Source organism: Apium graveolens, chromosome 6, assembly GCF_009905375.1.
Source record: "Apium graveolens cultivar Ventura chromosome 6, ASM990537v1, whole genome shotgun sequence".
Taxonomy (NCBI): Eukaryota; Viridiplantae; Streptophyta; class Magnoliopsida; order Apiales; family Apiaceae; genus Apium; species Apium graveolens.
In genome coordinates, this window is record NC_133652.1 from 103,138,052 (window position 1) to 103,165,204 (window position 27,153).

Consider the following 27,153-nt stretch of genomic DNA (forward strand, 5'->3'; position numbering starts at 1 on the left):
AATACTGCTTTACGTGATCATTCTACAAATCATAGGGTCTCGTGTTACTATGCTCGTTTTCTCATGCTCATAGCAGAACATATTCTCTCACCTGAGCATAAAGCCCTTTTTGCTAACTCTGCAGTAACCGAACCCCCTCCTGTAAGCAAAAAGATTTACACCCGCCAAGACACAACTTTCAAATTCATGCAAGTTCCAGTACTTGTATCTGCTTTCATGGCCACTTATATTCCCTTACCTATCTTCAATCTTCCCGGTCATGAACAGCAAGCTCAACCTCCAGTGGTTCAAACCACCCAGGCTCAAGCATCAGATGCTCTTCCTCTACAGGTAATAGTTCCTCCAACTCAACCTATTCCTACTTCTGTTGAAAGACCCCCAGTGGTTGATAGGACTGACCATGAAGTTGTAGAACTACAGCTTCAATCCCAGGTCATAGAGCCAAACACAGACTCACAACCTATCTTAACCTCTCCCCCACTGTCTAAGATGTTGCCTAGAAGGTTAATAGGAAGTAGTTTGTTGGTGGATGTGAATGAACCCTCAACTCTGCCTCCTCCGAAGAAAAGAAGAACATTTACTGAGGCATCTGAAAGCCCATCCTTGTCCTCCCAACAGGACATGGACTTTGAAATGGCCACTAAACAGTTACTAGAAACATCCTCTCAACAGGATGAATCTATTGAAATTCGCCATAGGGTCATGGCATCCTGTACTGAGTCAAACACAATTCCATTACTCACAATGGAAGCATACAGACCAGTAGATGATACTCAGGACACGGAGTGAGGAGTGCACATAGAGTCGGTTACAGTGCCTTCCATAGTTACGGCAGAAGAGCAGTCAAATGCTTCTAAGGGAAAATCTGACTCTCAGCCACCTTTAATAGAGTCATTTTCTCCCCTCCCAGATCCAACACCTCTGGCTCCCTCACGGGATTCTCCACTCGCAGATTTATCTGGAGAAAGTGGAGGGCAACTCGGTCAATCTATCCCTGAAGCAATTCAGACATCTATCTCACATGAAATGATAGGTTTGACTGAGGATCGGGACTCGCGAATTCCCATTGCACCACCACTGACCTCTCTTGAAGAGGCTAGGGTGATTTTAAATACAGGTACAGAAGATCAGCCTTAGGAAGACTCCTCACGAGCAATTATATTGAGAGATACACATGCACGTGAGTTGAGTGAATTAAACAGGAGAGATATTCAGATGAGCGCACACACAGACACAAACACTGAAAATCTGTTAGCTCAAATTGCTGATCTCAAGGAACAACTTGCAAAAAGTCAGGCTGAAGCTAAATCATTCAAAGCACAAGTGGTTGAACGGTCTTCTTCTTCCACCCCTGTCAATAATCAGCTGGCTCTTATCAGGACTGAAATATCAGATTTGAAGACATCTGTTGTACCAAAGCTTAACTCAATCCAGAAATCTCCAACGTTATCAGCTGACGACATTTCAAACTTCTGCTCTCTACATACAAGAATGACTTCTCTTGAAGACTTGGTTGAAATGAATCATTCACTAGATTCCTCTAGATTTCTGAAGATAGAGACGGGTATGGAACATCTGAATGAAGGGATGAAGCACCTGTACTACATGATCAAAAATTCTCACTGTCCCAATGAAGAACAAAGGACTTTCTTTGAAGGGCCGTCTGATGGAGGCTCGGGCTCGGGAGGTGATGGAGGTCATGGAGGATCTAAGGGAAAGTCTGTAGAGGATTCCTCAACTAAAGGGGAGAAGAAAGGGAGAAGTGATAAGGGAAAAGAAAAAGAGTCGTCTGCTGGAGGCACAGGGATGCCTGATGATATCTACTATAGTGGAGAACAGGATGACTTTGATATTTGTGACGTTCCCACTGAACCAGTCTTGGAAGATAAAGATGGTTTCTTTGAAGCTGAGGAGGAAAGTGATTTTGGAGAATGGGAAGAGGAAGCTCAAGTGGATCCTCTGTTTGAGAAAGAGTTTCAGCAGCAGCAGTCAGAGATGAAAAGAAAAGAAGCTAAACTCAAAAAGGTCTCCCAGATCATTGACATGAGGAAAGACATACAAAGAACAGAAACTCTTCAAAAGCAACGTCTTCATGACATTAAGGCTCAAGAAAGGAGAAGAGATGTCAGACTGAAGATGGGTGAAAAATGGGATGAAGCTAGGAGAGTACTTGATATGCCTGAGCTGAGCACAAACAATGATAGACAGTTTCTACATCTTCTGGACAAGCTGGAGATCTCAAATCCAAACAATGATATGTACATGAGTGCTATAAAGACTGAAGTCTCAAGGATCACAGCTGTATTTGACAGATCCCTAAATGAGATGAGCATATTTGTATATTGTTAGAGCGAAGGATCTTTCAAGGTGTCACTTCATCTGTTTGAGAATCGTTCTTTGTCAGAGATTTGGGTTCTTCTCAACAAAGTAAAAAAAAGCTCAGAATTGAATGAAGTTCTTCGAGAAAGGCTCAAAGAGTTTGCCAGCAGGGCTAGTCCTCAAGTGGTCAACAATCCTCATCAGGTAAGATTCTTTAATTCTGACTGTCTTCAAATCTGCCAGCTCGATTCACAATCTCTTAAAGACTACTCAGCTAAGCATCTGGTCTGGATGGAACATCACTTAAGAACTGCTGGATATTCATCCATGTTGAAAACTCAAGCAGCTGATCTGATTCAAGCTTATTGTGAAAAGAATATTAAAAGGTACAATCAAATCAAGAATAAGCTAAAGACAGTTGGAGTTCAACCAGTTAGACCAGACAACTTCACTTCAGAAAAGGATCGTGTCTTTGACAAGGAGCTGCTTCAAGATTTAGAAGAAGGTGAAGTCAGAAGAGAGGACAACTGAATTCAATTAGCTCAAAACACAATGTAATATGATTAGAGCTTTATGAATCAAGATAGACTAATGTAGTTACATGTTCAGGCTAGAGGAACATCTATCTTGTATTCACTTATAAATTTCTTTTGGAATCTGGAAAATGTTAAATATAATCCAGAACTTTTCTGCTATTTACTTTGCATTACTGTTTATATCTTTTTCTTATTTGTTAGTTGAGTTATCCTCTAGGTATTTGTTGTTATTGTCTAACAAGCAAATAGGGGGAGATTGAAAGGCATATGTTATAGCCTATTTGTTTATTCGAGGATTTAACTCAACTCAAATAAGAATGTAATAAGTAAATAGTGGATCTATCGTCAGAGAGATCTCACAGAGTAACATATGTCAAAGGATTAAGTAACACTGTTCATCTACAGACTTGATGACTTAATTCACTGAAAGAAGCTCAAGCAATTGATCAAGCCTCAGTGATATAAATAAAGATTGTGGATTTAATCAAGTGACAGAGATCTCGTCAGGGTATCAATTAATTACAAGGATTTAGTCTGAAGAAAATCAAGAGTATCAAGGTCAAGGCATGAAGAAACGTCACGGAAGTTAGTCACTCATGAACCAGACAGTACATCGAGTGTCAACATTGAAGTGGTGGAATTGATTCATATATTTCAGTGATTTTCAGAAGATATACAGAAGAATGGATGCTGCTCAAGATTAGTATTAATTCTCTATTAATTAATTAAGTCATATAATTTAATTAAGAAAATAAATTATATCTGCAAAAATTAATTTATTTGATTAATTGAATTAATTAATTCTGAATTAATATTAAGAATTTTCAGAATTTAAATTGGTTTAAAAATCTGTTTTAATTCAACAAGACAACTGATTGTATTAGTATGACAATCGGTATGACAATCAATAGTCATACCGAAAGTCATGCTAATTCAAAAGGATTGTCTTACCAGAATTATTATAGGATTTAAATCTATTTATTTTCAGCAAAAACAATCTGATTGTCCTACCGAAAGTCTTGCTAGTTCATTCTGATTGTCTTGCTAGTTCTAAAAGATAGTCCTACCGAAAGTCTTGCTGAGCCAAAGAGATTGTCATGCCAGTTCATTTTCATTCGGTTGGTTGATAAAAGAAGCAGAAGCTGAACATTCATTTTAATCATACAGAACACAGCATTGAATATTCAAGCAGCAGAACACAGAACAAAAGAAACCTGCAGAGAAATTATTGCAAATTCACAGATCATTTATTTCTAGTATTTATTGTTAAATCCAATCCACTAGAAATACTTTTCTTGTTCTTGTGTAACTATCTAGCGGATCGAAATCCCTAGAACTTAATCTCAAATCGCTTTTAGCATTTGATCTTTTTATTGCAAAAATAAAAAAAGTTCATGTCGAATTTATTCTAGATTTGTAATAATTGATTTGAGATTAATCCCTTGTAAACGATACCATTATTGTAACACCTTTCAAGTTTAATAATAATTTTATTTAACTTGAATTTTGTTTCACCTTTTTTATTCCGCATTTTATTCGATTAAACGGTATTGTTTGTATTCAACCCCCCTTCTACAAACATATTGAGACCTAACAAAATATATGATATTCATGTGAGTTGTATAATCATATGATGATTATATAATCTGTATGTATTGTTGTGTACTTGATGATTTCATGAATAAAACACCTTGGTAGACTTTACTTAGTGAAATTATGTAGCACTCGACAGATAAGATTTATAGTCCCGACGGATGACTCATTACAGTCCCGACGGATGATGACTTATTATCCATCGAGTGAGTAGCTTATGTAACAATAAGTCTGTAGCACATTTCTGCATACACCATTGTATAGATTCTGTAAGTAGTATTCAAGTCATGTTGACTTTAACTAGATATGCAGAATAGGTTGATTAATTGTACATAGAAGATGTCTTGTAATTCTGCATAAATGAAATGAAGTCAAGTGCCAGATTGCTACCCGACGGATAAACTACAATGAAGTCGACGGATGATCAACTAGACAACCGGACGGATGATCAATAAATCGACGGATGATCAATAACTCGACGGATGATGATGAACCCGACAGATAAAGAATATAAATATCTGTTGACAGTGACAACACAGTCACATGCGTCGAGTGGATGCAAATGGAATGTGGTAGCCTATTCAACTGGGTTTTCGAGAACAACGAAGCATTGTCATTTCCATGCTATTATGAAGATATTCAAAGATGCTGGAATAGAGTAATGAAGTAGCATTGTAATAGACTAGATAGTTTTGTTTTATTATCCTGTCTCATTACTTTGTAATCTTGGTGATATATAAACCAAGAAGTAGCAACTAAAAAACTATCGAACTAAGAAACATAGCAGAGAAACATTTGTAAGCAGAATTCTCAGCATTTCTCTGTAGTCTTAGTTGTTCAATTGTTGTAAGCAGCTGTGAGCATTTTGCACACAGGGTTCTCTCGATATATAATATATATCTCTGGTGGAATCATTCAAATCCACCAGAAAGTTTTTAAAGACTCTTATTTTTAATTACTTGTGTTTTGATTCACTTAAGTTTTTATTCCGCATTCTGCTAATCAATTCACACTATATATATATATTTGAGTTAGAACATTTTTATTGAAGAAAAAGTTTCAAGAATTCCATTCAACCCCCCTTCTGTAATTCTTGTTATATTATTAAGGGACTAACATGTATACTGATATATACATGATATATGTTTGTTCTTCTTATAAGAATTGTATTAGATACGGATTTTGAATCTGATATTATAGATTCTCTGAAATCTGGGTCTGGTATCCGATTTTCGCAAACGAATCCCCTATTCGATAGGTAATCGACTTGTCTGTAAGGCATTTGACGTCGTTTAGACCCTGTAATCTGTGATTTAATGTTATCATATTTAATTTCAAATTTTCTGATTTTTTCCCATATTTGGTTCTTATGATTAGATCATGATGGGTATGATATGTTAAGATCAGATTATGTGTTCTAACATGTTCGTATGTGTTAATTGAGCATGGTGGATGGTTATGGCTTATGACCTTAGGTTAATGGTTTTGGTTTATTAAATACGGCTTGCATGTCGTTTGATTTTGTAATTATAAATCTCGAATGTAAATTGAGTTCTTCTTGTAAGTTCATTAGATTAGTTTTTATATTTCATTCTTGTAATGTACATGAAGACATGATTATTTAATATCAAGGAAAGGTAATCTCACATGGAGGCCATCCAAAGAAGCAATACGAGAAAGAGACAACTCAAGAAAGAAGACATGTAATAATTAGCTTGTATTTATTTTTCACCTTAGATTGACCTAGATCTTTGTCATTAGCTTGATGAAGATCATATAGGATGAAGTCATAACCAACCACGTTTACTTTATTTCACTTTATATATATATGCTCATATGATAAATGTATGTGTAGAGTAGTTTAATGATGCATGTTTAATTAGATTAAGGATGCATGTATTAGATATGACACCCATGCCATGCTTGCTAAACAAGATTAAATCTGTAACGATTCAAGATTTTAAAATGAACAAACGATTATGAGATTCTCGTGTTTATGAAACGCGGAATAAAATACTGATCTTCTTTATTTCTGACATGGGGAGATTTTGTCAAAAGCGAGTTCATTGAACTTGTAAGGTTGTGGGTTTTAGGCGAGACCGTTGTGACTCCTCCACTACCTGAAAATCAAACCATTGACGAATATTGATTTGAAGTATTTTATTCAAGGTAAAATTGGGAATCTCTTTTTGATGGGATCATGATCGTTTTAAAATTAACAAAACCCTAAAGTTAATATTAAGTTGATCAGATGCCTTCCAATGAGTCCAATGTGTTAACCCCTAGATTGATAAGGAGTGGGTTCGCCAAAGCGAAGTAATCCCATCTATCGTGGGAGATGTATTGAAGTATATTGAAATTTTTTGACTATTGGGTTTGACTTAACTAACTTACCACAATAGGATTGTGAACTTAGAGGCATAGATTTTGGCGAGATTTATTAGATAAATATGAACAAATATTGTTCCACTAAGCAATCCAAGAGTTAAATAGTTGATATAATTGAAAAATGTTGTATATCTAAATAATCATGTTTTAGGAGAAAAGTCAAAGGTGACCTAACGCATGGTGAAATATGGATCTTGGCTCACTAGAAAAGATATAGAAGATATTCTTTCCCAACTAATAGTTAGGGCTATTGATTTGATAAAAATAGTGGGAGATATATATTGTGAATATATATGAATAATCACTTGAACATAATTTAATGATCATCTATGAACTAATTCATTTTATGCACTTTAATATTGCAGATATCAAATGGCAAATAACATATATAACTTCTCTATATAATAGTCCTTAAGAAGGACAAGCTGACATGAAATAATTTTCTCGACTGACATGGAAACTTGAGGATTGTCCTCAGGTTCAAGGATGTCACTCAAACCCCTCCCTTATTTCTTCTAGATGAGAATGAAACATATGTTGAACAAAATTCTTACCAAAAGCAAATTGATTATTCAACTAATGTTTCATGTCTCATGCTTGTAATTATGAGTGTTGAGCTTTAGAAGCAACAAGAGTATAGTGATGCTTATGATATGAATGAGCACTTTCAAAGGATGTTTAAAATATAGTGAGCATAATGAAACTTCTACTCGACCATATGCCCTTCATGTGGCATGCTAGGCTTTTTCTGCTTTTGGTCGGCCATGGAGCCACCTTCATGGTGGTCCTAGAGCCTCTTGTAGCTTCTCCGTCCTTGCCTTCGAGAACGTTCTGTACTTGTTCTAGTGAATATTCTGTACTCGTTCTAGTGAATGTTCTTTTCTTCACGAAACTTGTTCCCAGGGATGTTCTAGTCTTCATGGATCTTGTCCTCATGGATGTCCTAACCTTCTTAAAACTTGTTCTCCTTGACGTTCTATTCTTCACGAAACTTGTTCTCGTTGAACCCTCAATTTTGCAAGAGTTTTCAAAACAATTCCTCGGAGGGCCACCGAAAAACTTCAGGAGACCCTAGACCACCCTAAGGCCTTCTTGTGGCCTACTCAGCTAAACTTGCTCTTGATCGGCTATGAAGCCACCTCCATGGTGGTCCTGGTCGGCCGAGAGGTGAATGTTTTTCGAACTTGCTGTGGTGGACGCCCTACACTTCATGAAACTTATTTCCATGGACGCTCTACTCTTCATGGACCTTATTCTCAAGGATGTTCTGGTCTTCACGGACCTTTTTCTCATCGACATTCTAGTCTTCACGGAACTTGTTTCCGTTGAGAGCCAAATTTTTCAGAAACTTTCAAGAAATTGCCTAGGAGGGCCACCAGAAAACCTTCAAAAGACCCTGGAACATCCTTACAGGAGATCTTGGTCGGATCTAAGGCCTTCTTGTGGCCTACTCTGTGACGGCCTCAACCCCGGGGTCAGGAGTTGACGTCATCAATAACAATATTAACAACATAACATAATCCAACTCAACATTATTATATAAACACAACCCCTTTTTCCAAGATCTTTTCCAAGTTTAAGTATGACTTAGGTTACAACCATCACAAAACCAACTTACTAAAGACAATCCTGACAATACTATCTTTGTTTAGCAACTCAACAGACCCGCTTGGGTCCAACACAACTACCTCAGAGGAGCCTAACACAGAAGGAATTGGAACTCTGCCCTTACTGTCACGGGAGAATCCCCTAGGCATCTGCAATACATATATAAAACATTTTTGCAAGGGTGAGCATTTAATTGCTCAGCAGTACCACTATATGAATAATAATAAAAAAAATAGTTTATGATAAACAATTATAGGAACATAAATCATAACTTGCTAGAAAACAAGTAAAACATGTGTGAACTGGATATCAAAACTAGCATGCTCTATAAAACCAAATCAACAGTTGTGTGTTGTGCATAAATACCAGAGTTCTATTTTAGCATGCTACTTTCATTTTCAAATCTTCCGTCCCATCGCAGGACCCATAAAACCATTTGTCCCGTTACGGGGACCCAAAACCATTTGTTCCGTTACGGGAACCATAAAACTTGTCCTATCACAGGACCTATAAAACTTGTCCCATCACAGGACCCATAAAACTTGTTCCTCTCCGAGAACCTCAAAATCACTTGCTCAGATATAAAAGTATTGGATGATCCCTGGTGAGACAGCTAATCAGGCTATCTCCATAGGATAACTCTAGCCTGGCTATCCTATGAAAACTTGTTCCGGAACTCAGAGACTAGCTAGGTCCCTGTCACGCTGGGCTGGTGGTTATAATAGGGTGTGCAACCACTTCTCCTCTTACGCTAACTTCCAGGCCGTTACGGGCCTCCTGCGCACACTCATCCAATTATCTGATCATTTTTATCCAGTTTTACAAATCACTTACCTATCTCTTGTCAAAATAATTATAACACAACACATTTTCCAAAACATTTTCATTTTATTCAAAACTTAGAGATAGGTATTTCAGAAGTTACTTTTCCCCCAAAACACAAGTTAACAAAACAATTTGAAACCCAGGGGATACGTAACTTAAATCGTTTGGTTCCACTACGAGAATAAAACAATATTATATTCATATATGCTGAACCATAAAGATATGGTCAGGGGTACTTACCTTGTAGAGCTTTACAAACATTACCGATTGACCTTGAGCCGACACGAACGTTCAGGCTTTATCGCCTAACCACTAGATCACCCTGGATTCGACTTCAACACTCAGGTCCTTCGATTGAAACCTTACTGAGCTCGTTGACTACCACTAGGCTATCTTTAGACCAACACCAACTCTTGGGCATTCCAATTAGAACCTACAAGGTCGAAACACCCTAACTTAGACATTCGATTATGCTTGACATATCCTCGCTAACAATCTACCCGAACGTTAATAAAACCCGACTCGTAACATACTTCATATAATAATACACGTATCAATTAGGGTTCACGTTCTCGAAAATTGGTTGGATGTTCGTTTCAGAAAATATGTATATCTGTCCTTTTACGAAATTAGGGTTATCGGTTTTAGCAAAGTATTTCATCACAACACATAATCAGGTTCCGTATAGAGTACTCATATATAACCGATCGACGTCCCGCTAGTCATTGGGTACAGCCTCGCGTTTCCGTAATTTACTTTTTCGGAAATCGGGCAGCACCTCCTTTGATTATCAGCTAACCCGTCGAACATCCCGACGTCAAAGCAATCACATCCACAATCAATCGCAATCCAAATCCCAACCACCGATTTTAGTCAGCAACGTCAATTTGCAATTTACACACACCAATCAAATATACTTATTAATCGTTATCATCCGTATTTTTATGTTTTAACCGTATTTTATAATTTTATTCATAATTTGTATTTAAATCGTATTTTATATTTTAAATTGTAGGACTAAGATCGCATCATCATAGTCCACCGTCGGCTCGCCGCAGCTCATCGCCAACGGCGATAAAACTCGCGGGTACCCGATAAATACGAGTTTCCGACACGAATCTCATCGATTAAATTAATAATTAAATTCCGCAAAATCCAATAATTTCCATCACAAAATAACTGGAAATTAAAATATTCAGTAACACGAAATAAATCACAGGACAACAATACGCATACGCGCTGCAAAACAGGGCAACTGAACACAAGCCGCGTGATAGACACGCGCTCCGTCACCCAGCCAGAAAACAACCGGCGACGATCGAAGCAAAATAAAAGCACATCACAGAATAGGCAACCAGCTACAGGCGCATGTGCGCACAGGTACACGCACGCATATTACCAGAAAACGAGTCGGAACCCAGCCGCCACAGGCCGGAAAATAGAGCAACACAAATACCATCGCACACACATATACACACAGTTATGTATATGTATATATATATATATGTATTCGAAGCTATCAACCAACAGGCAACTCACCGAAAAACCAGCCGGCGACTGGAACTCGCCCAAAACAGAGGGGAAACGGGGAAGAAAGGGGGAAGAAACGGAAGAAAAGAAAAGGAAAAGAGAGGGAGAGAGAGATGGAAGAAAGAGAGAGTTGCAGAGGGAGAGTGGAGAGCAAGAGATTGAGAGATTGGAGAGGAAGGAGAGATGGACTGATAGAGACAATAAACCGAGAAGGGGAAAAATGGGTTAAACCCGGTTAACAACCCCCCCTTTTCTTTTATTATTATTTATCATATAAACCTCGCAACAAAAACTTTATCTGACCCGCAATTTAGTTTTTAATGAGCGATTCACGGGTAATTAAAACCCGAACGTTAATAAAATATTTTATAAAATATCACAAATAATTAAAAGTTATTTAAAATAATTTTTCCATAATTTGAAATTATTTTTAAAAATGCAACTCATATCAGAATTTATCGATCAAATAAAACAACACGCGGGTCAAACTAATCCCCAAAAATTTTGGAACAAATTTTAAAATTCTCGAAATATTCTAAACCAAATAAAATATGAATTTCATAATTTTTGAAAAATTTTGGAATTAAATACGGATTTAATAAATAATTGCAATCAAAAAATCATATATGGCTAAATAATTGATGAAATATTGATTTCTTAATTCTAAAAACGCCTAAAAATAATTAATAAAATTATGAAGGCATAAATATAATTTTAGAGATAACCCAAGTATATATGGAAATAAATCCTGAATAAAATCACCTTTAAATATAAAAGTGACACAACACAGCTTCACAACGAAGTACACAATTGATACTCGAACACCAACAATCACACATAATTAACAACAAAATAATATCCAACTGATAGTACCCATACACATATTTTAAATATTTACTTATTCAATAATTGCATATTTAAATAATAAAAATATACGAGTAGTTATATACTCGGCCAAATTTTCTCTTGGCCGACCATTAAGCCACTTCCATAGTGGTCCTGGTCAGTCGGGAGGCAAACGTTCTTTGAACTTTTTGTACTCGTTCTTGTGAACATTCTGAACTTGTTGTGGTGAACGTCCTACTCTTTTCTGGTGGACGTTCGACTCTTTTCTAGTGAACGTTCTATTCTTTTTCTAGTGAACGTTCTGCTCCTGTTCTCGTGAATACTCTACTCTTCACGAAACTTGCCTTTGAAAACATCTCCATAATCGATCCGTGGCTATAGATGGCCATTTATGTTGAATTAAGAGCTTGATTTTGCCCTAACCTTTATTATCTTCACTAATCTTATTGATTAGTGTAATTAATCACAGAGTTAAAACTAACAATTTGTGTTTAGCCTCTGTCAGGCTTTCTTGGAGGACTAATATGATAAGTGACGATTTAAATCACTTTATTCATTTATAATGTCCTTTTCTCTAACTTCTTGACGGTTTTTCCTACTATTATTCGGTATTTTTTTGAGGGATATCTGCTAATATGAAGCAAGCAGAGTTATGACCTGCTGTAACACGTACCTCTTCTCCTATAAAAGAAGATGTGAAGTGCTCATTTTCATTCACACTTTCATTTCTCACCTTCTCAAATTCTCTTAAGTTTCAAAAGCTCTCAACTTCTTAAGTTTCTCAAGATGTCTCAGGGTCCTAGCAAGCCCTCCATCTCAGCCATGGAAGCCATGCACAAGAGAGCTACGATCCGATCATTGAAAGGTATAGCCTTCGTTTCTCCTTATTCCCTTAACCATTATTTTAAAAGCTTAAGAAGTATGCTAGATGAGCGGTCCGATGAGTATCCGAGCACCATTCACCTTGACGCGTTTAAGCATAAGAGCGTGCTTGATGAAGAGGACGTCGACGAGATTCGGTCGAGCTACCCCTGGCCTGAATGTATAGAAGTTTGTAAGTCCAAGTCCAACGCGTGCAATCTGAGCACCAATAGGTTGTATGTGATAAGGAAGCTCTAAAATCCGTTCTAAGGTTTTCATTACACCCTTTCATCCCAGACTCCTTGCCGAGTTGAAGGTTCACTTGTGCCAGCTCTATCCCAACAGGTGGGTCCCAATGTTCTGAAGTATTTTCATGCTGAAGACATCTCCTTCTAATAGGCCTGATTGGGTTCTTTTATAATACATGACCCATGTTCCTCACATCATAAACATGTATTATCTTCATGACTCTATTAACCATTGGAACAAGAAGTTTGTAATCTTAGAATGGAAGAAGGGCGACTGAGGTATATACTTCATATGCGATTTTAGTAGTCTTGTAGACAACTCTCATTATATTCTCCATCTTACAGATGCTGAGCTTCATTACTGTGATCGCCTTATTGACGATGATGGAAAAACCCCTTATTGGGAGTTCGTCATGGAGACCAAGCTCGTCGAGGCTGGCATTGGCAGCCTCTTGAGAGAGGGTATTTGTATTTATTTTATCTTAACTTTGTTAAAGTTTGTTCTTATATTAACTTTTCTTTTATTTCAGCTGTTGAGGCTCTGGATGCAATAAAAGACAAGAGTGATAAGACTACGAGAATGATGGCTAGGGAAGCAGCCAAGCAAGCCAAACGAGTTCCCAAGGTTCCAGTGTTCCTTGAGGCCTCTGGCTCTGGCAAGATGAGGGTTAAAGATTTTGATGGAAATGTGAAGATCCCCCTACGAACCTTCATAGAGCATATCCACTAACAACTCGATGTTTGAGAATCCAACCCTTGCACTTGAGTGGTCCAAGAATTGTATTACTCCCCATGACCTTCTTCACATCTCCTCGGGTGAGAAGTTACTAGCGGCAGAGATGTTAGGGGTGCATGCCTTATACCAAGTACATCTTAACTCGTAAAACTTTCGCTCAAGTATACTTTCCTTATAATTTTCATATTATTTTCACAAGATAGCCATGTGATATCCTCTAGGGGGCTCTGTAACAATCTTCCAGGAGGTCCTGGTCGGCTTTAATCCCTTCATGTGGCCTACTCGGCCCTTTCTAGTCTTGGTCAGCCAGGATCACTCTTTCGAGAAGGTCTTGGTCGTCCGGGACTCTATGTGTTGGGAACTCGGCCCTCTTGAGTCTTATTCGGTCTTAGTATCTTAGCCCTATCTTTCGTGGAGTTAGCCCTTTTATGGCTTCTCGTTCTATTTCCTTTGTCAAGCCAATGCCTCCTTCGCAACCTCCTCTATACAGAGTATCAAGGTGTGGAGTGTTAGGCCTTTAATGAACCATAGAGGGGGGTGAATATAGTTAAAGAATCAAATATAAATAACAGACTCAATTGAATCAACAGTTTTTATTATTGTTGTATATAAACTGTTAACAATACTCTCTCAAAGGATGAACAATTATCCTTAAGAGCTGCTAGGTTATATGAAAGATATAATAATTCGTAACATATATAACGTAAACCTAATCTGTGCTTATATACTGCACAGTTACATAATCAATAAGGAATACTATTACAATACAATAAGGAATCCTATAACATATCCATCTAATGATTGCTACAATAAGTAAAGTCCTACACCAATATATATTTTGTAAATATTTCCTCTTTTGATATCTCCTAGTTTTCAGCTCGACATATACTGATATGAATAAATTCTGATGACAAAAGTTGATCAGCAAATACTGATAGTAAATGCTGATGACGTCATCACTATCAAATACTGATATTAATTGTTGATAAATAAACTCTTATAGTTTATATACTGATATCATCAATTTCTTCTAACAATCTCCCCCAACTTGTGCATTATGTAAATATGTACAAGTTTCTAATTTATGATGTCAAAATCATCTAAATGCAGAAATACAAACATATAATCTATTTTATAATCAGTGTCTTCAGACTTTAACTTCAGTCTTGAACTCTTCTAAATTCAGTATCATCATCAAAGAATTTCTTGAGTAAATTTTCTTCAAGAACATTTAAATACTTCCCCATCCTCTGTTTGATATCCTTGAGCTCTTCTATAGATTCATCATTCTGATAGATAGCTGCTCTGAGATCATGTAGATTAGATCTTCTAAGTGACAAGTCATCTAGTTCCAAGAACCCAACTTTCTTACCATTAGGATTAAAAGTAAGAACTTGTACTCCTAAAGACATAATCACCTTGGCTCCTCTAATAGGCATATCAACAGTATTTTCAAATATATTAATATATTTTGGAGTATACTTTGACTTGTAAGTCATTCCTCTATGCTTCTTGTATACTAGGTTCTTCATATACGCAGACCATCTAGCAATAGTAGAGTTGATTACCTTAAGTAATGTGATAACATATTCCAACTCATTCCATGGTTTATCTTTCATCTGCTCTTGTAAAATTTTCAACCTTTTACTAGCTTCCAGAAAATATAATATTTTTTCCTTATGCTTACTTGTATCATAGAAATCAAGCATTATCTGAACATATATGATCTTATATAAATCTTCAAGCTGTACATTCTCTCTAATCCCAGTCAGATTTCTAGGCTCTCTTAGAATTAAAGCATTACTAGTATGAGTATCAGCATTTGGAAGTCCCAAGCCACCTCTTCTTCCAGCTCTTCTAGAATGTGGGTTATCACTGTAGGTCTTATTAATTGTCTCAGAAGAATCTCTTTAGGTGTAGGTGTCTTGCTTTCCCATAGCAACTTCTTCTTTTCTTTAAGAGTTAACTCTGGCTTATCAAAGTTTGAGCCTTCTGAATCAGAGTTTAAGTTCCTATTAGGATTTGAAGAATCAGCTTTTATTTTTTGAATTGCTCTATCAACAAGTTGAGTAGTATCATTGCTTGTCACTAGTTGAATTTTAGCAGTAAATTCTACAACTTGAGCATTGTCGGTGGTTGGAATGATTTATAACTTCTCAGCCTAATCAGATCCAGGAATAATCTTTCTCTTCTAGTGCACCTGATTAGTTTTCCTTCAAAAATCTTCCCTTCATCAGCATCATCATGAGCTTGGCTTATTGAATAGACGGGATCTATCAGTATTTAAGTTTTAATAGATGCTGATTTCTTCTTGGATTTTGATTTAGGCTTGGACTTAGACTTCTCACCAATCTTCTCCTTTCCCTTATAACTCCTATCAATATATAATATTGCTTGAGACCTTAGAACATATCTTTCAGCTTCAGTTTGGCTAATTTCCTTGATTACTACACCTTTAGTTGGTCTTTGTCTAGGAATGTCTTCATATGGTGCGACAGTATCAGCAGTTACTAGTCTCAAAGACTTGAATTCCTCTTCCATAAGCCTCAATTGTTCAAGATCAACTCCTGGATTTTCCCTTTCAAAAATCCTTCTACTCACCTCGGAATCAATACCTGTATTTTAGGATCCTTTTAGAACATAGTTGTCTTTTTTCCCTTGAACTTCAATGCCTGTAAAAACTGAATTGCTTCAGCACCAGCTTCTATCTCTAGAATACCTTGATCTTCATTAGTATTTGTGACTGTTTGAGTTTGATTTGTAGTCACAATCAGCTTTTGTTGTTTTCTTTCGCTTCTCCTTATTTCTCCACCTTTTCTAGATTGGATACCAGTGGTTTTAGAAGTACCACTAGTAACAACTAGTTTTCCACCTTTCTTTCCATAAATCTCCTTTCTACCTACTTTACTTCGTCCATCTGGACCATCACCTCTGTCATTGGCATCTTTTAGTTGGAGTTTTTTGCATTTAGATTTCAAAACTTTCTCCCCCTTTTGGCATCATCACCGAGTAAGAGTGAAACAATAAGCTCCAAAGACTGTTGTACCTCATCCAATTAACAAAACATCTTTTCTTGAGTAGCTTTCAACTTAGCTTGGTTGGCTTCTAGTTTGTCCTGTCTAGTAAGGATAGATCTTAATTGATTGGTCATATCATGTGAAGCAGTAAGTTTGGTTTCCAAGAAAGATTCCTTCTTCAGTCTGCTTGACTTGTAATCCCAGAAAATAGCTTAATTCTCTCATCATACTCATCTAATATCTTGAATGCATTAGCTTTACAAATCTCTCACATAGTTTATCATTAGTAGAACCAAAAACGATATCATCAACATATATATATACTAACGAGTCCTTACCATGGTACTTAAAAAATAAAGTTTTATCAATTGTAAATTTTTTGAAACCACTATCCAATAAGAATTGAGCAAGTATTTCATACCATGCCCTTGAAGCTTGCTTTAGTCCATAAAGTTCCTTATACAGCTTATAAACATGATCTAGATACTTTACATCCATTTGGAACATCTTGAATTTCATATGAGAAACATAGGCTAGAAAAATTCTGATTGCATCAAGCCTTGCAACTGGAGAACAAGTTTCATCATAGTCAATGCCTTCTTATTATGAATAACCCTTTGCAACCAGCCTTACTTTATTCCTTGTAATAATGCCATATCTTTCAGTCTTGTTTCTAAACACCCACTTTGTACCAACTATCGATCTATTCTTTGGCCTTGGTACCAATGTATATACTTTGTTCCTTTCAAATTCATTCAGTTCCTCTTGCATTGCTGTGATCCAGTCGGTATCTTGCAGAGCTTCTTCCACTTTCTTGGGTTTAGTTTGGGATAGAAAAGAATGGTAGAGACATTCATTTTGAGTGGCTTTTCTGGTCTTAACACCACTATCAAGATTTCCAATAATTAAGTCGGGTGTGTGTGACTTGGTCCATTTTCTTGCAGAAGGAAGTTGACTTCTGGAAGTAGAGCCTCCCCCTTGATTCATGAAGTCTCTAGTTTTATTTTTCCTTGTACCACCATTATTTCCTGAAGCTCCCCCTGAATCAGTATTTCCATTAGTATTTGCTTCATCAGTATTTTAGAAATCAGAGTCTGATGGAGTATCTACTGATGTTCTTTGATTTGAATCACTTGACTCTTGATGTGAATCATGTTGCTCCTCCTCAACATGTGTTTCAGTATTTGTAGATTTGCCACTGACATGTGGCTCATCAGAGTTTAGAGTGACATCAGGATTTGTAGAATCAGGATTTTTCAAATCATCAGGATTTAATTATTCAGCATATGGTACTTCATTTTCAAATCTCAACTCTTCATGGTCATCTACATCTTGTAGACCTGTAATCTTCTTGTCATCAAAGGATATATGAATAGATTCCATGACTACCCTTGTTCTCAGATTATAAACTCTGAAAGTTTTTGTTGATAGTGGATATCCAACAAAAATGCCTTCATCGGCTTTTAGATCAAATTTACTAAGCTGTTCAGGATGAGTCTTAAAAAAACATTTAAAACTAAATATGTAAAAATATTTCAAATTTGGATTCTTTCATTTCACCATCTCAAAAGGTGTTTTTCCATGCTTGTTTATGAATGTTTCATTTTACGTGAAGCATGCAGTTTACACAGCTTCAACCCAGAAGTAGGTTGGAAATTTTGCTTCTTCAAGCATGGTCCTTGCAGCTTCTATGAGAGTTCTATTCTTTCTTTCAACAACTCCATTTTTTTGTGAAGTTCTAGGGGCAGAGAATTCTTGTTTGATCCCCTTATATTTGCAGAATTCTTCCATAGTTTTGTTCTTGAATTCAGTTCCATTGTCACTTCTGTTGATCTTTACTTTGTGATTTGATCCTTTTTCCAGTTCTCTTACATGATCAAGAAGAATAGATGGTGTCTCATCTTTGGTGTGCAAAAAATATACTCATGTGTATCTTGTATACTCATCAACAATAACAAGTGCATACCTTTTCTTTGTAATAGACATTACATTGACTGGACCAAAAAGATCATATGAAGCAAGTGATATGGTTCAAGAATTTAGGATTCAGTTTTACTCTTGAAAGATGATTTCCTTAACTTGGCTTTCTGGCATGAGTCACATAAGCCATCAGGATTAAATACCGCATTGGGCAATCCTCTTACAAGATCTTTCTTCACAAGTTTATTGATCTTGTTGAAATTGAGATGAGAAAGATTTTAATGCTAGTTCCAACTGTCTTCCACAAATGCTCTACTAAGTAGACATATTTCAGAATTATCAGTATTTGTAAAGACCCTGACTTTATATAAGTTACTTTCTGTAACCAGTCATTGCAACCTTACCATTAAATTACTGACAAATTCACATTGTTCCTCATAGAAAGTCACATGGTAACCTCTATCACAGATTTGACGCACAATAATCAGATTATGCTTGAGTCATGCAACTAGAGCTACATTTTCAATGATGACATTTCCAAGCTTGATCTTGCCATATCCCAAAGTCTTTCCTAAGTTTCCATCTCCACAAAAAACATTTGGGTCAGCCTCATTCTTAAACTCTGATATCAGGGATTTATTTTCTGTCATATCTCCTGAACATCTACTGTCCAAGACTAAAGAATTTTTCATGTTACACTGCAGTCAGATTTAACAATTAATTAGTGTTTTTAAGAACCCGTACTTGCTTGGATCCTTTGGCCTTTTAAGTTTGTTAACATGTACAGTTGAAGACTTTGAATCAGAGTTTATGCTAACATTCTTAATATCAGAGTTTACACATGCAGAAACAGCTTTTGATTTATTTAAAGAGGCTATCAGTTTATAATAATCATAGAATAAACTGTGATACTCTTTACATGTATAAATTGAATGCCAAACACTACCATAATGAAAACATGGATTCTGTGCTTTATATTTCACTATTCTATTCTTAGACTCTGACTTAGGAGGAATAATATTTATTCCTTTATTCTTCCTGCAATTAACAACAAGATGATTAGCACTACCACAGTTAAAATAAGCCTTTCTAGTGCATTATGAATGGGTTTATAAGTATTCTTCTTATTGGCACCTTCTTTTCCATTTCTATTCTTTCTAGGCTGTTTTTCCTTATTTTTCATTTTAACTTCCTTCAGTTTTTTCTTAAGCTATTTCTGAGTCATTAAACCAACATTTACTGACTTGGTATGAACTTGTTCATACTTATTAGCTTTTTAAATTTGACTTAGATGCTGATGTTAACCCTTTTTCCCTAACTGACTTAACAACATCAGCACTTAAGTTAAACTTAAAAGATCTTTACTAAGACATATTTAGTTTTACCTTCTTATCAGTATTTGCTGGTTTAACTTTCTCAGTTTCCTTTTCAGTAAACTTATCAGAATTAGTTTTTTCAGTATAACCTAATCCTGATCCCCAATAGTCATTCTCTAATAAACCTTGAGTTATTTTTCTTGAACTAGTCCAAAGCTTAATTACTTCCCTTTCTTTACCTAGTTCTTTTTCTAGGTAAGCATGCTTTTTAACAGTTTTTCTTTAACATACAAAGCATCATCTTTTTCCTTTTTTGTTTCTAGCATGAAAATCAACTTAGATTCTAGGTGCCCATGCCTTTTCTTAAGATATATTTTTAATTCTAATCCTAGCATTTTCAAGTGTTTAATCCCTATAACTAACATGCAAAGATTTAATAAATTACCCTAGTTCACATATATCATCAGTATCAAAGGCAAATGTGGTTTGAGGTACCTTTAACTCAGTAGTGTTAGTCTCAATTTCAGCATTTGCCATTAGAGCATAATTAGCACCATCATCTGATTTTAATGTATCATCTCAGTTTTTCTTCTTGGTGATCAAGGCTTGTTTCTTCTCAGCCCTTGCAGTCAGTTGTAAAGTGTCCTACTCCATCACAGTTTTAGCACTTTTCCTTTAACTTGTCATATTTTTCGGATTTTGACTTCTTCTCATCAGAGTTTCTTCTGTAATTCCTCTTATCAGTTTTTGAGGAACTAGAGTCCTTCCTGGAAAACCTTTTTTCCTTCTTGAAGTCCTTGTACACCATCCTTTTGAAGCTTTTGACCAAAAGAGCAGACATTTGTTGAATATCTTCATTGTTATCATGATCACTTTTAATGTCTAATTCACTTTCATAGTTTGAGTCATCATTAGAATTTGATGACTTAGTTTCAGACTTTGCAATCATGACCTTTCCTGTAGAGTAGCTTTTTCTCCTAGCTTTCTCCATTGGTTTCTCTTCAATCTTAAGTGCAATCTGTCTTGCTCTTGGTCCTTTCCTCTTGCTTCTTTGCTCCATCTCCAGTTCATGAGTCTTGAACATGCCATAGATCTCATCTAGAGATGTATCATCTAGATCATAATTATCCCTAACCGATGTGACTTTTAAGTCCCACTTTTCAGGGAGTGCAAAAAGAAACTTCAAGTTAGAATCTTCTGAATCATATTCTTTTTCAATCAGTAGAAGTCATTTATCAGCTTTTAAAATGTGTCATAGATTTCAATCAATGACTCATCAGCTTTTGAGTCAAAGTGTTCATAATCTTGAGTTAGTATAGTTCTTTTGTTCTTCTTGATAATAGTGATTCCTTGACACTTTACCTTCAAAGTATCCCAAATTTCTTTGGCAGTTTTGCATCCAATAACTCTATTGGACATAACACTGTCAAGACTATTATACAAGATATGTCTAACTTTTGCATCTTTCATAATAGATGAAAGATCCTCAAGAGAATAGTCCTTCTTATCTTTGTCAACCATCTTTTCTTCTTGGCCTGCAACAACAACAGCTAGCTTCATTGACCTGTGAGGACCATCATTAATCCTGTTCAGATATTCAGGATATGTTGCTTTCAGACACATAACCATCTTCACTTTCCAGATTGGATATTCATGTATCTTCAGAATTGGAACCTTGATAGACTCATATCTACTCATATTGTGGCTGGTGGAGGTGGGGGACCCTGTTGTCCTTCTTTGTCTTCCATCAGTTATTGTTCTATGGATCTTAAATTGTTTGTGTATCAATAACAAGCTCTGATACCAATTGTTAGGCCTTTAATAAACTGTATAAGGGGGGGGGGGTGAATACAGTTAAATAATCAAATCGAAATAACAGACACAATTGAATCAACGGTTTTTATTATTGCTGTATAAAAACTGTTTACAATACTCTCTCAAAGGATGAACAATTATCCTTGAGAACTTCTAGGTTATATGAAAGATATAACAATTCGTAACACATATAATGTAAACCTAATATGTGCTTATATACTGCACAGTTACACAATCAATAAAGAATCCTATTACAATACAATAAGGAATTCTATCATATATTCATCTATTTCTTGCTACAATAAGTAAAGTCCTACACCGACATATATTCTGCAAATATTTCCTCCTTTGATATCTACTGGTTTCCAGCTTGACAGATACTGATATGAATAAATCCTGATGATAAAAGCTAATCAGCAAATACTGATGGTAAATACTGATAACGTCATCACTGTCAAATGATGATATCAAATGTTGATAAATAAACTCTGACAGTTTATATACCGATATCATCAATTTCTTCTAATAAGGAGCGACTACGCTGCATTGCAGATCTTTATGAACAAGATGCAGATCTTCTCGGATAAATGGGAGGCCAAGGCACACCAGGAAGAAGACAAGGTTGTGGTCTTAGAGAAAAAACACTCCAAGGAGATAAAGAGGAGGAATATAGAGTGGAGGAAGCTTGTGGATGTGTATCATAGATCCCATGAGTTTACCCAGATGATGGATGACCATGACGACCAGATGTGCCCCGTGAACCTGGCCATAGGATGGAAAAGGGGCGTCAAAGATGTTCATAGCTTGTATGCAGACGTGGTCGATCTGAGCCTCTTCACTTTCCCTGGGGAGGTTTCTGTTAAGAATCCATCCGGGCAGGCCTCCGGGTCTATGCCCGAGACTTCTCTCCAATGGTCTCATTCTAGTTCAAGCCGCGGGGGTCCTGGTTCCAAGGGTAAGGCTCCTCCCAACTCTAAGGCGGCTCCTTACGGGAAGATCGGGGAGCCGGTTCCAGGGAGCAGCAGTTCTTCCTCCAAGGCCGGTTGGAACGAAGATGGTGAAGAAGAGGAGGAAGAGGCCGCCTGAGGGGAGGGAATGACGTGGAGGAGGATTATTCTGAGGAGTGATCATGATAGCCTTGCATGGCATTAGATGTCGTATGTGGCTTTATATTAAGAACTTATTTATTTGAACTATGTTGGTTTGTAACTTATCCGTCCTTCGGGACTAACTCGTGATCCTTCGGGATCTTTATTTATGCGTATCATTTGGTTTCATTTCATACTTGTCTTTTATTTTCAGTATTTTGTCCTTCGGTACTTGCATTATTTAGATGTTCATATTTAAATAAATTGGTAGACAAGATGATAGAAATAAATTTGTATAAATAGATAATATCTCTAAAAAATGGGTTCAACCCTTACATAAGATGGTTTTGTCAATCTTATTTATATATCTACTATTAAGTACTAGGAACATGTTATGAATGTCCTAAACATAATAAACCTTCAGGTTTAAAGCGTGCCAAGTTCGAGGCACTTCATCACCGTTCAAGGTTTCCAACTTGTAGGATCCTCATTCTAATTTCTTCCTGACCTTATAAGGCCCTTCCCAGTTTGAGGGCTAGGTTTCCTTTCTCCCCGAATCTTGACGCCTCAATCTTCCTTAAGACCAAGTCTCCTTGCTGAAAGAACCTTTCCTTTACCCTTCTATTATAATATAGGGAGGCTCTTCGTTGATGCTCTGTATTGCGGGCATTGGCCTCATCTCTGACCTCATCAATGAGATCGAGAGTGAGCCTCATGCCTTCTTCTTTGGTTTCTGGTTTGTAAGCTTCGACCCTAAGTGATCCATTGGTGATTTTTAGGGGCACCACAGCCTCGGCTCTGTAAGCCAGCATGAATGGGGTAGCTTCAGTTGTCACTTTGCAGGTGGTACGCTATTAGCAACTCATCCACCCAAGTGTTCCTCGAGCGTTTGAACCATTTTTTAAGTCCATCAAGGATGATTCTATTAGCAACTTCCGCCTGCCACTTTGCTTGTGGATGTGCAACCGAGGTGAAGCGAAGCATTTTGCTGTTATCATCGCAATATTATATGAACTCTGGATTATCAAATTGTCGCACATTATCTGTGACAAGGATGCGTGGATACCAAACTGGCATATCACATTTTCTTAGAAGAATTGGGTAATGTACTTGGTGGTTATCTTGCCTAGTGCCTTAGCCTCAATCCACTTCGTGAAGTAGCCTATTGCTACCCAAATGAACTTCCTTTGTCCCAACGCCACAGGAAATGGATCAAGTATATCCATTCCTCACATTGCAAACAAGATTGGTGTGCTGATGGATGTAAGCCTCTCCGGGGGCTGTCATACTATCGGAGCGTGCCTCTGGAATCTATCACATTTCTTTACATAAGCCTTTGCATCGGCTAACATTGTTGGCCAGTAGAACCCTAGTCGTATTATCTTGTGAGCAAGGGCCCTGCCCCCCCCAGGTGTTGTCCACAAATCCCCTCATGGGCTTCCTTAAGTGCCTCCTCTGCTTCAAGAGGTCTCAAGCACTTCAAGTACGGAATAACACAGGACCTTTTGTACATGAGTCCTTTAATCAACGAATATCTCAACGCTCTTATCGACAACTTGCGTGCCTCTTGGGCATCGTCAAGGAGCCACCCAGTCATAAGGTGAGTTTTGATTGGATCTATCCAATAATTTGCCACACCAATTGGTGCTATCAAATTTATGACATGTATAGTAGGGGTCTTCAGTACCCAGAAGTAAATACTTCTTGGGTAGTTCTCGATTTCAGATGAGGCGAACTTGGATAGGGCATCGGCCGTAGTGTTCTTCTCTCTCAGAACATTTTCAACGTACCATTCTTCAAACCGAGTCAGTATTCTCTTCACGACTCTCAAGTACTTGGCCACTGTATCATCCTTGGCCTCATTCTCCATTTACTTGAGCCACTACAATTCTTGAATCTCCACAAATCTTAAGATTTTTTGCCCTCATGGCTCTACCCAAGCCTAAGCTGCTATCAAAGCTTCATATTCTGCTTCGTTGTTCGTAGTTGGGAAGTCCAACTTCAAAGCATACTCAATTATGAATTCTTCAGGGCTTTGGAAGACTAGGACTGCACCACTAGATTTGTTTTGGACGCTTCGTCAAAATGGAGAACCCAATACTCTTTCAGAGTCGCACCTTCATCTTTCTCTTTCTCTCCTCCTTCTGGGGCTACTATCTCTTGCCCCCCGACTTCTTGGTCGCTAATGGTGCATTCAACCACGAAGTCTGCTAAGGCCTGAGCTTTGATGGCTATTCAAGGCTTGTACTTGATATCAAATTCTTCTAACTCAATCGCCCACTTGATGAGCCTTTCACTGGCCTTTGGGCTCTAAAGAATGTTCCTCGGAAGTTGATCTGTCAAGATTTCGATCTTGTGGGCTTGGAAGTATGATCTTAACTTCCTCAAGGCTGTGATGAGGGTAAGTGCAAACTTCTCAGTGATAGAGTAGTTTAATTCCGTTATATGGAGTACCTTGAACACATAGTAGACAGGCTTCTGGAGTTTTCGTTCTTTCTTTATTAAAACTGCACTCACAGCTTATTCAGATACCGTGAGGTATAATTAAAGGATGTCCTCTAGACTAGGTTTGGCCAGCAACAGGGCTTCAGTCATGTACTTATTCAACTATTCGAAGGCCTCTTGGCTCTCAGCTGTCATTTCAAAATTCTTCACCTTATTCAGAGTTTTGCAAAAGGGCAGGCATTTGTCTCTGGACTTGGAGATGAACCTTCCTAGAGCTGTAATTCTTTCGGTCAGCTTCTGAACGTCCTTGATAGAGTATGGTGAATTTATGTCTATGATGGCTTTGATCTTGTCAGGGTTGGCTTTGATTAACCTCTTCGAGACCATGTGACTCAAAAAAATTCAGACCAGACATCAAAAGCACACTTGGTGGGGTTTAACATCATCTTGTGGTGCATCAGCACTTTGAATGCCTCTCTGAGGTGATTAATATGATTGACCTTGTCTAGGATTTTGACTAACATGTCATCAACATAGACCTCTATGGTCTTCCCAATTAGATGGGCAAATATCTTATTTACCAACCTTTGGTAGGTAGCTCATGCATTCTTAAGTCCAAAAGCCATAACAAGATGACAAAATACGCCAAAGCCAGTTATGAAAGATACCTTGAGGGTGTCATCTTTGTGTATTTTAATCTGATTATAACCACTAAAACTATCGATGAAACTCAGCATCTCGTGTCTAGTGGTGGCATCGATCAGGGTATCAATCCTTAATAGGGGGTAGCAGTCCTTAGGACAAGCATCATTCAAGTTAGTGAAGTCGATGCACATTCTCCACTTCTCATTAGCCTTTTTGACCATCACGGGGTTGGCCAACCACTTAGGAAATTGCATTTCCTCAAAATCCAGCTTCTAAGAGCTTCCCGACCTCCTGTTTAATGGCTTCCAGCCTGTTAGGGGTATAAGTTCTCTTCTTCCAACTTATGCTCCTGACAGACTGGAAGCCATTAAACAGGAGGTCGAGAAGCTCTTAGAAGCTGGATTGACATTCAACTTATGAGTTATAAGATTGGGGTTAATCCCAGGAATATCAGTTGTCGTCTAAGCAAAAATATCACTGTTCTTTTATAAGAATGTTGTCAATTGGCCCTTCAGGGGCTTGTCTAAAGGTGCTCCAATATATGTGACCTTCTACGGGTCTAAGGAGTCTAGGGGTATTGGGACTAAATTCTCTGTTGGCTTCCCTCGAAGTTCTTCATTATCACGGACATCCATGTCTTCTATAGGGAGGACCTGCCCCCCAGTTCCATCGGGCCTAAGTGCTGTAACATGGCAACTGCGGACCATTTTCTGATCTCCTTTTGCCTCTCCAACATTGTTCCTAGTCGGGAACTTCAAAACCATGTGATAGGTTAAGAGCACAGTCTTGAACGTATGGATCCTTGTTCTGCCCGTGATAGCGTTATAGGTAGAAGCTGACTTAACAATCTGAAATTTTAACATTTGCGTGGCCTCCCTGGGCTCTTCCCCAATAGTCACAGGAAGTTGTATTGCTCCTTCGACTTGGAATTTCACTTGATTAAACCCGTATATGGGTGCGTCGGATGGAGTCAGTTGGGAGTCATTGTAGCCCATCCTTAAGAACGTGTCATGGAAAAGAATATCAATGGAAGCTCCATTATCCACTAAGACCCTCATAACAGGATAATTTCCAATATCGGGGTGATAACAAGAGGATTGTTCTGAGGAAATTTCAAACCTTCAAGGTCTGGGTCACCGAACTCAAGCATCATCTCTGACTTAGAACACTTAGACGGCTCTCCGACTATGCTCAATACCTCTCTCTCATAAGCTTTTCGAGAGTTCCTTCTAGTCCCAGCTGCTGTAGGTCCTCCTGAGATCATGTTGATTACTGACCCTCGGGGTTGTGGGTTACGATCCTTGTCGTTACCCCTTTGATCGTCATCTCTTCGATCATTATCTCTTTTTTGGCCTCCAACCTCTTCACCCTGGGTGAAGCGTCCAAACTTCCCTCTTTGGATCAAATATTTGATCTT

General features: G+C 37.5%; 2 protein-coding genes across 2 annotated transcripts; both read right to left on the reverse strand.

Moving 5' to 3' along the window:
* Positions 1–24,024: 24,024 nt before the first annotated feature.
* On the reverse strand, positions 24,025–24,516 carry LOC141665358 (uncharacterized). Its single transcript, XM_074471341.1, has one exon. The coding sequence runs from the start codon at positions 24,514–24,516 to the stop codon at positions 24,025–24,027; it is 492 nt and encodes a 163-aa protein (XP_074327442.1).
* A 1,771-nt stretch (positions 24,517–26,287) lies between these two features.
* Positions 26,288–26,731, reverse strand: LOC141665359 (uncharacterized). The gene has a single exon (XM_074471342.1). The coding sequence runs from the start codon at positions 26,729–26,731 to the stop codon at positions 26,288–26,290; it is 444 nt and encodes a 147-aa protein (XP_074327443.1).
* Positions 26,732–27,153: the final 422 nt, after the last annotated feature.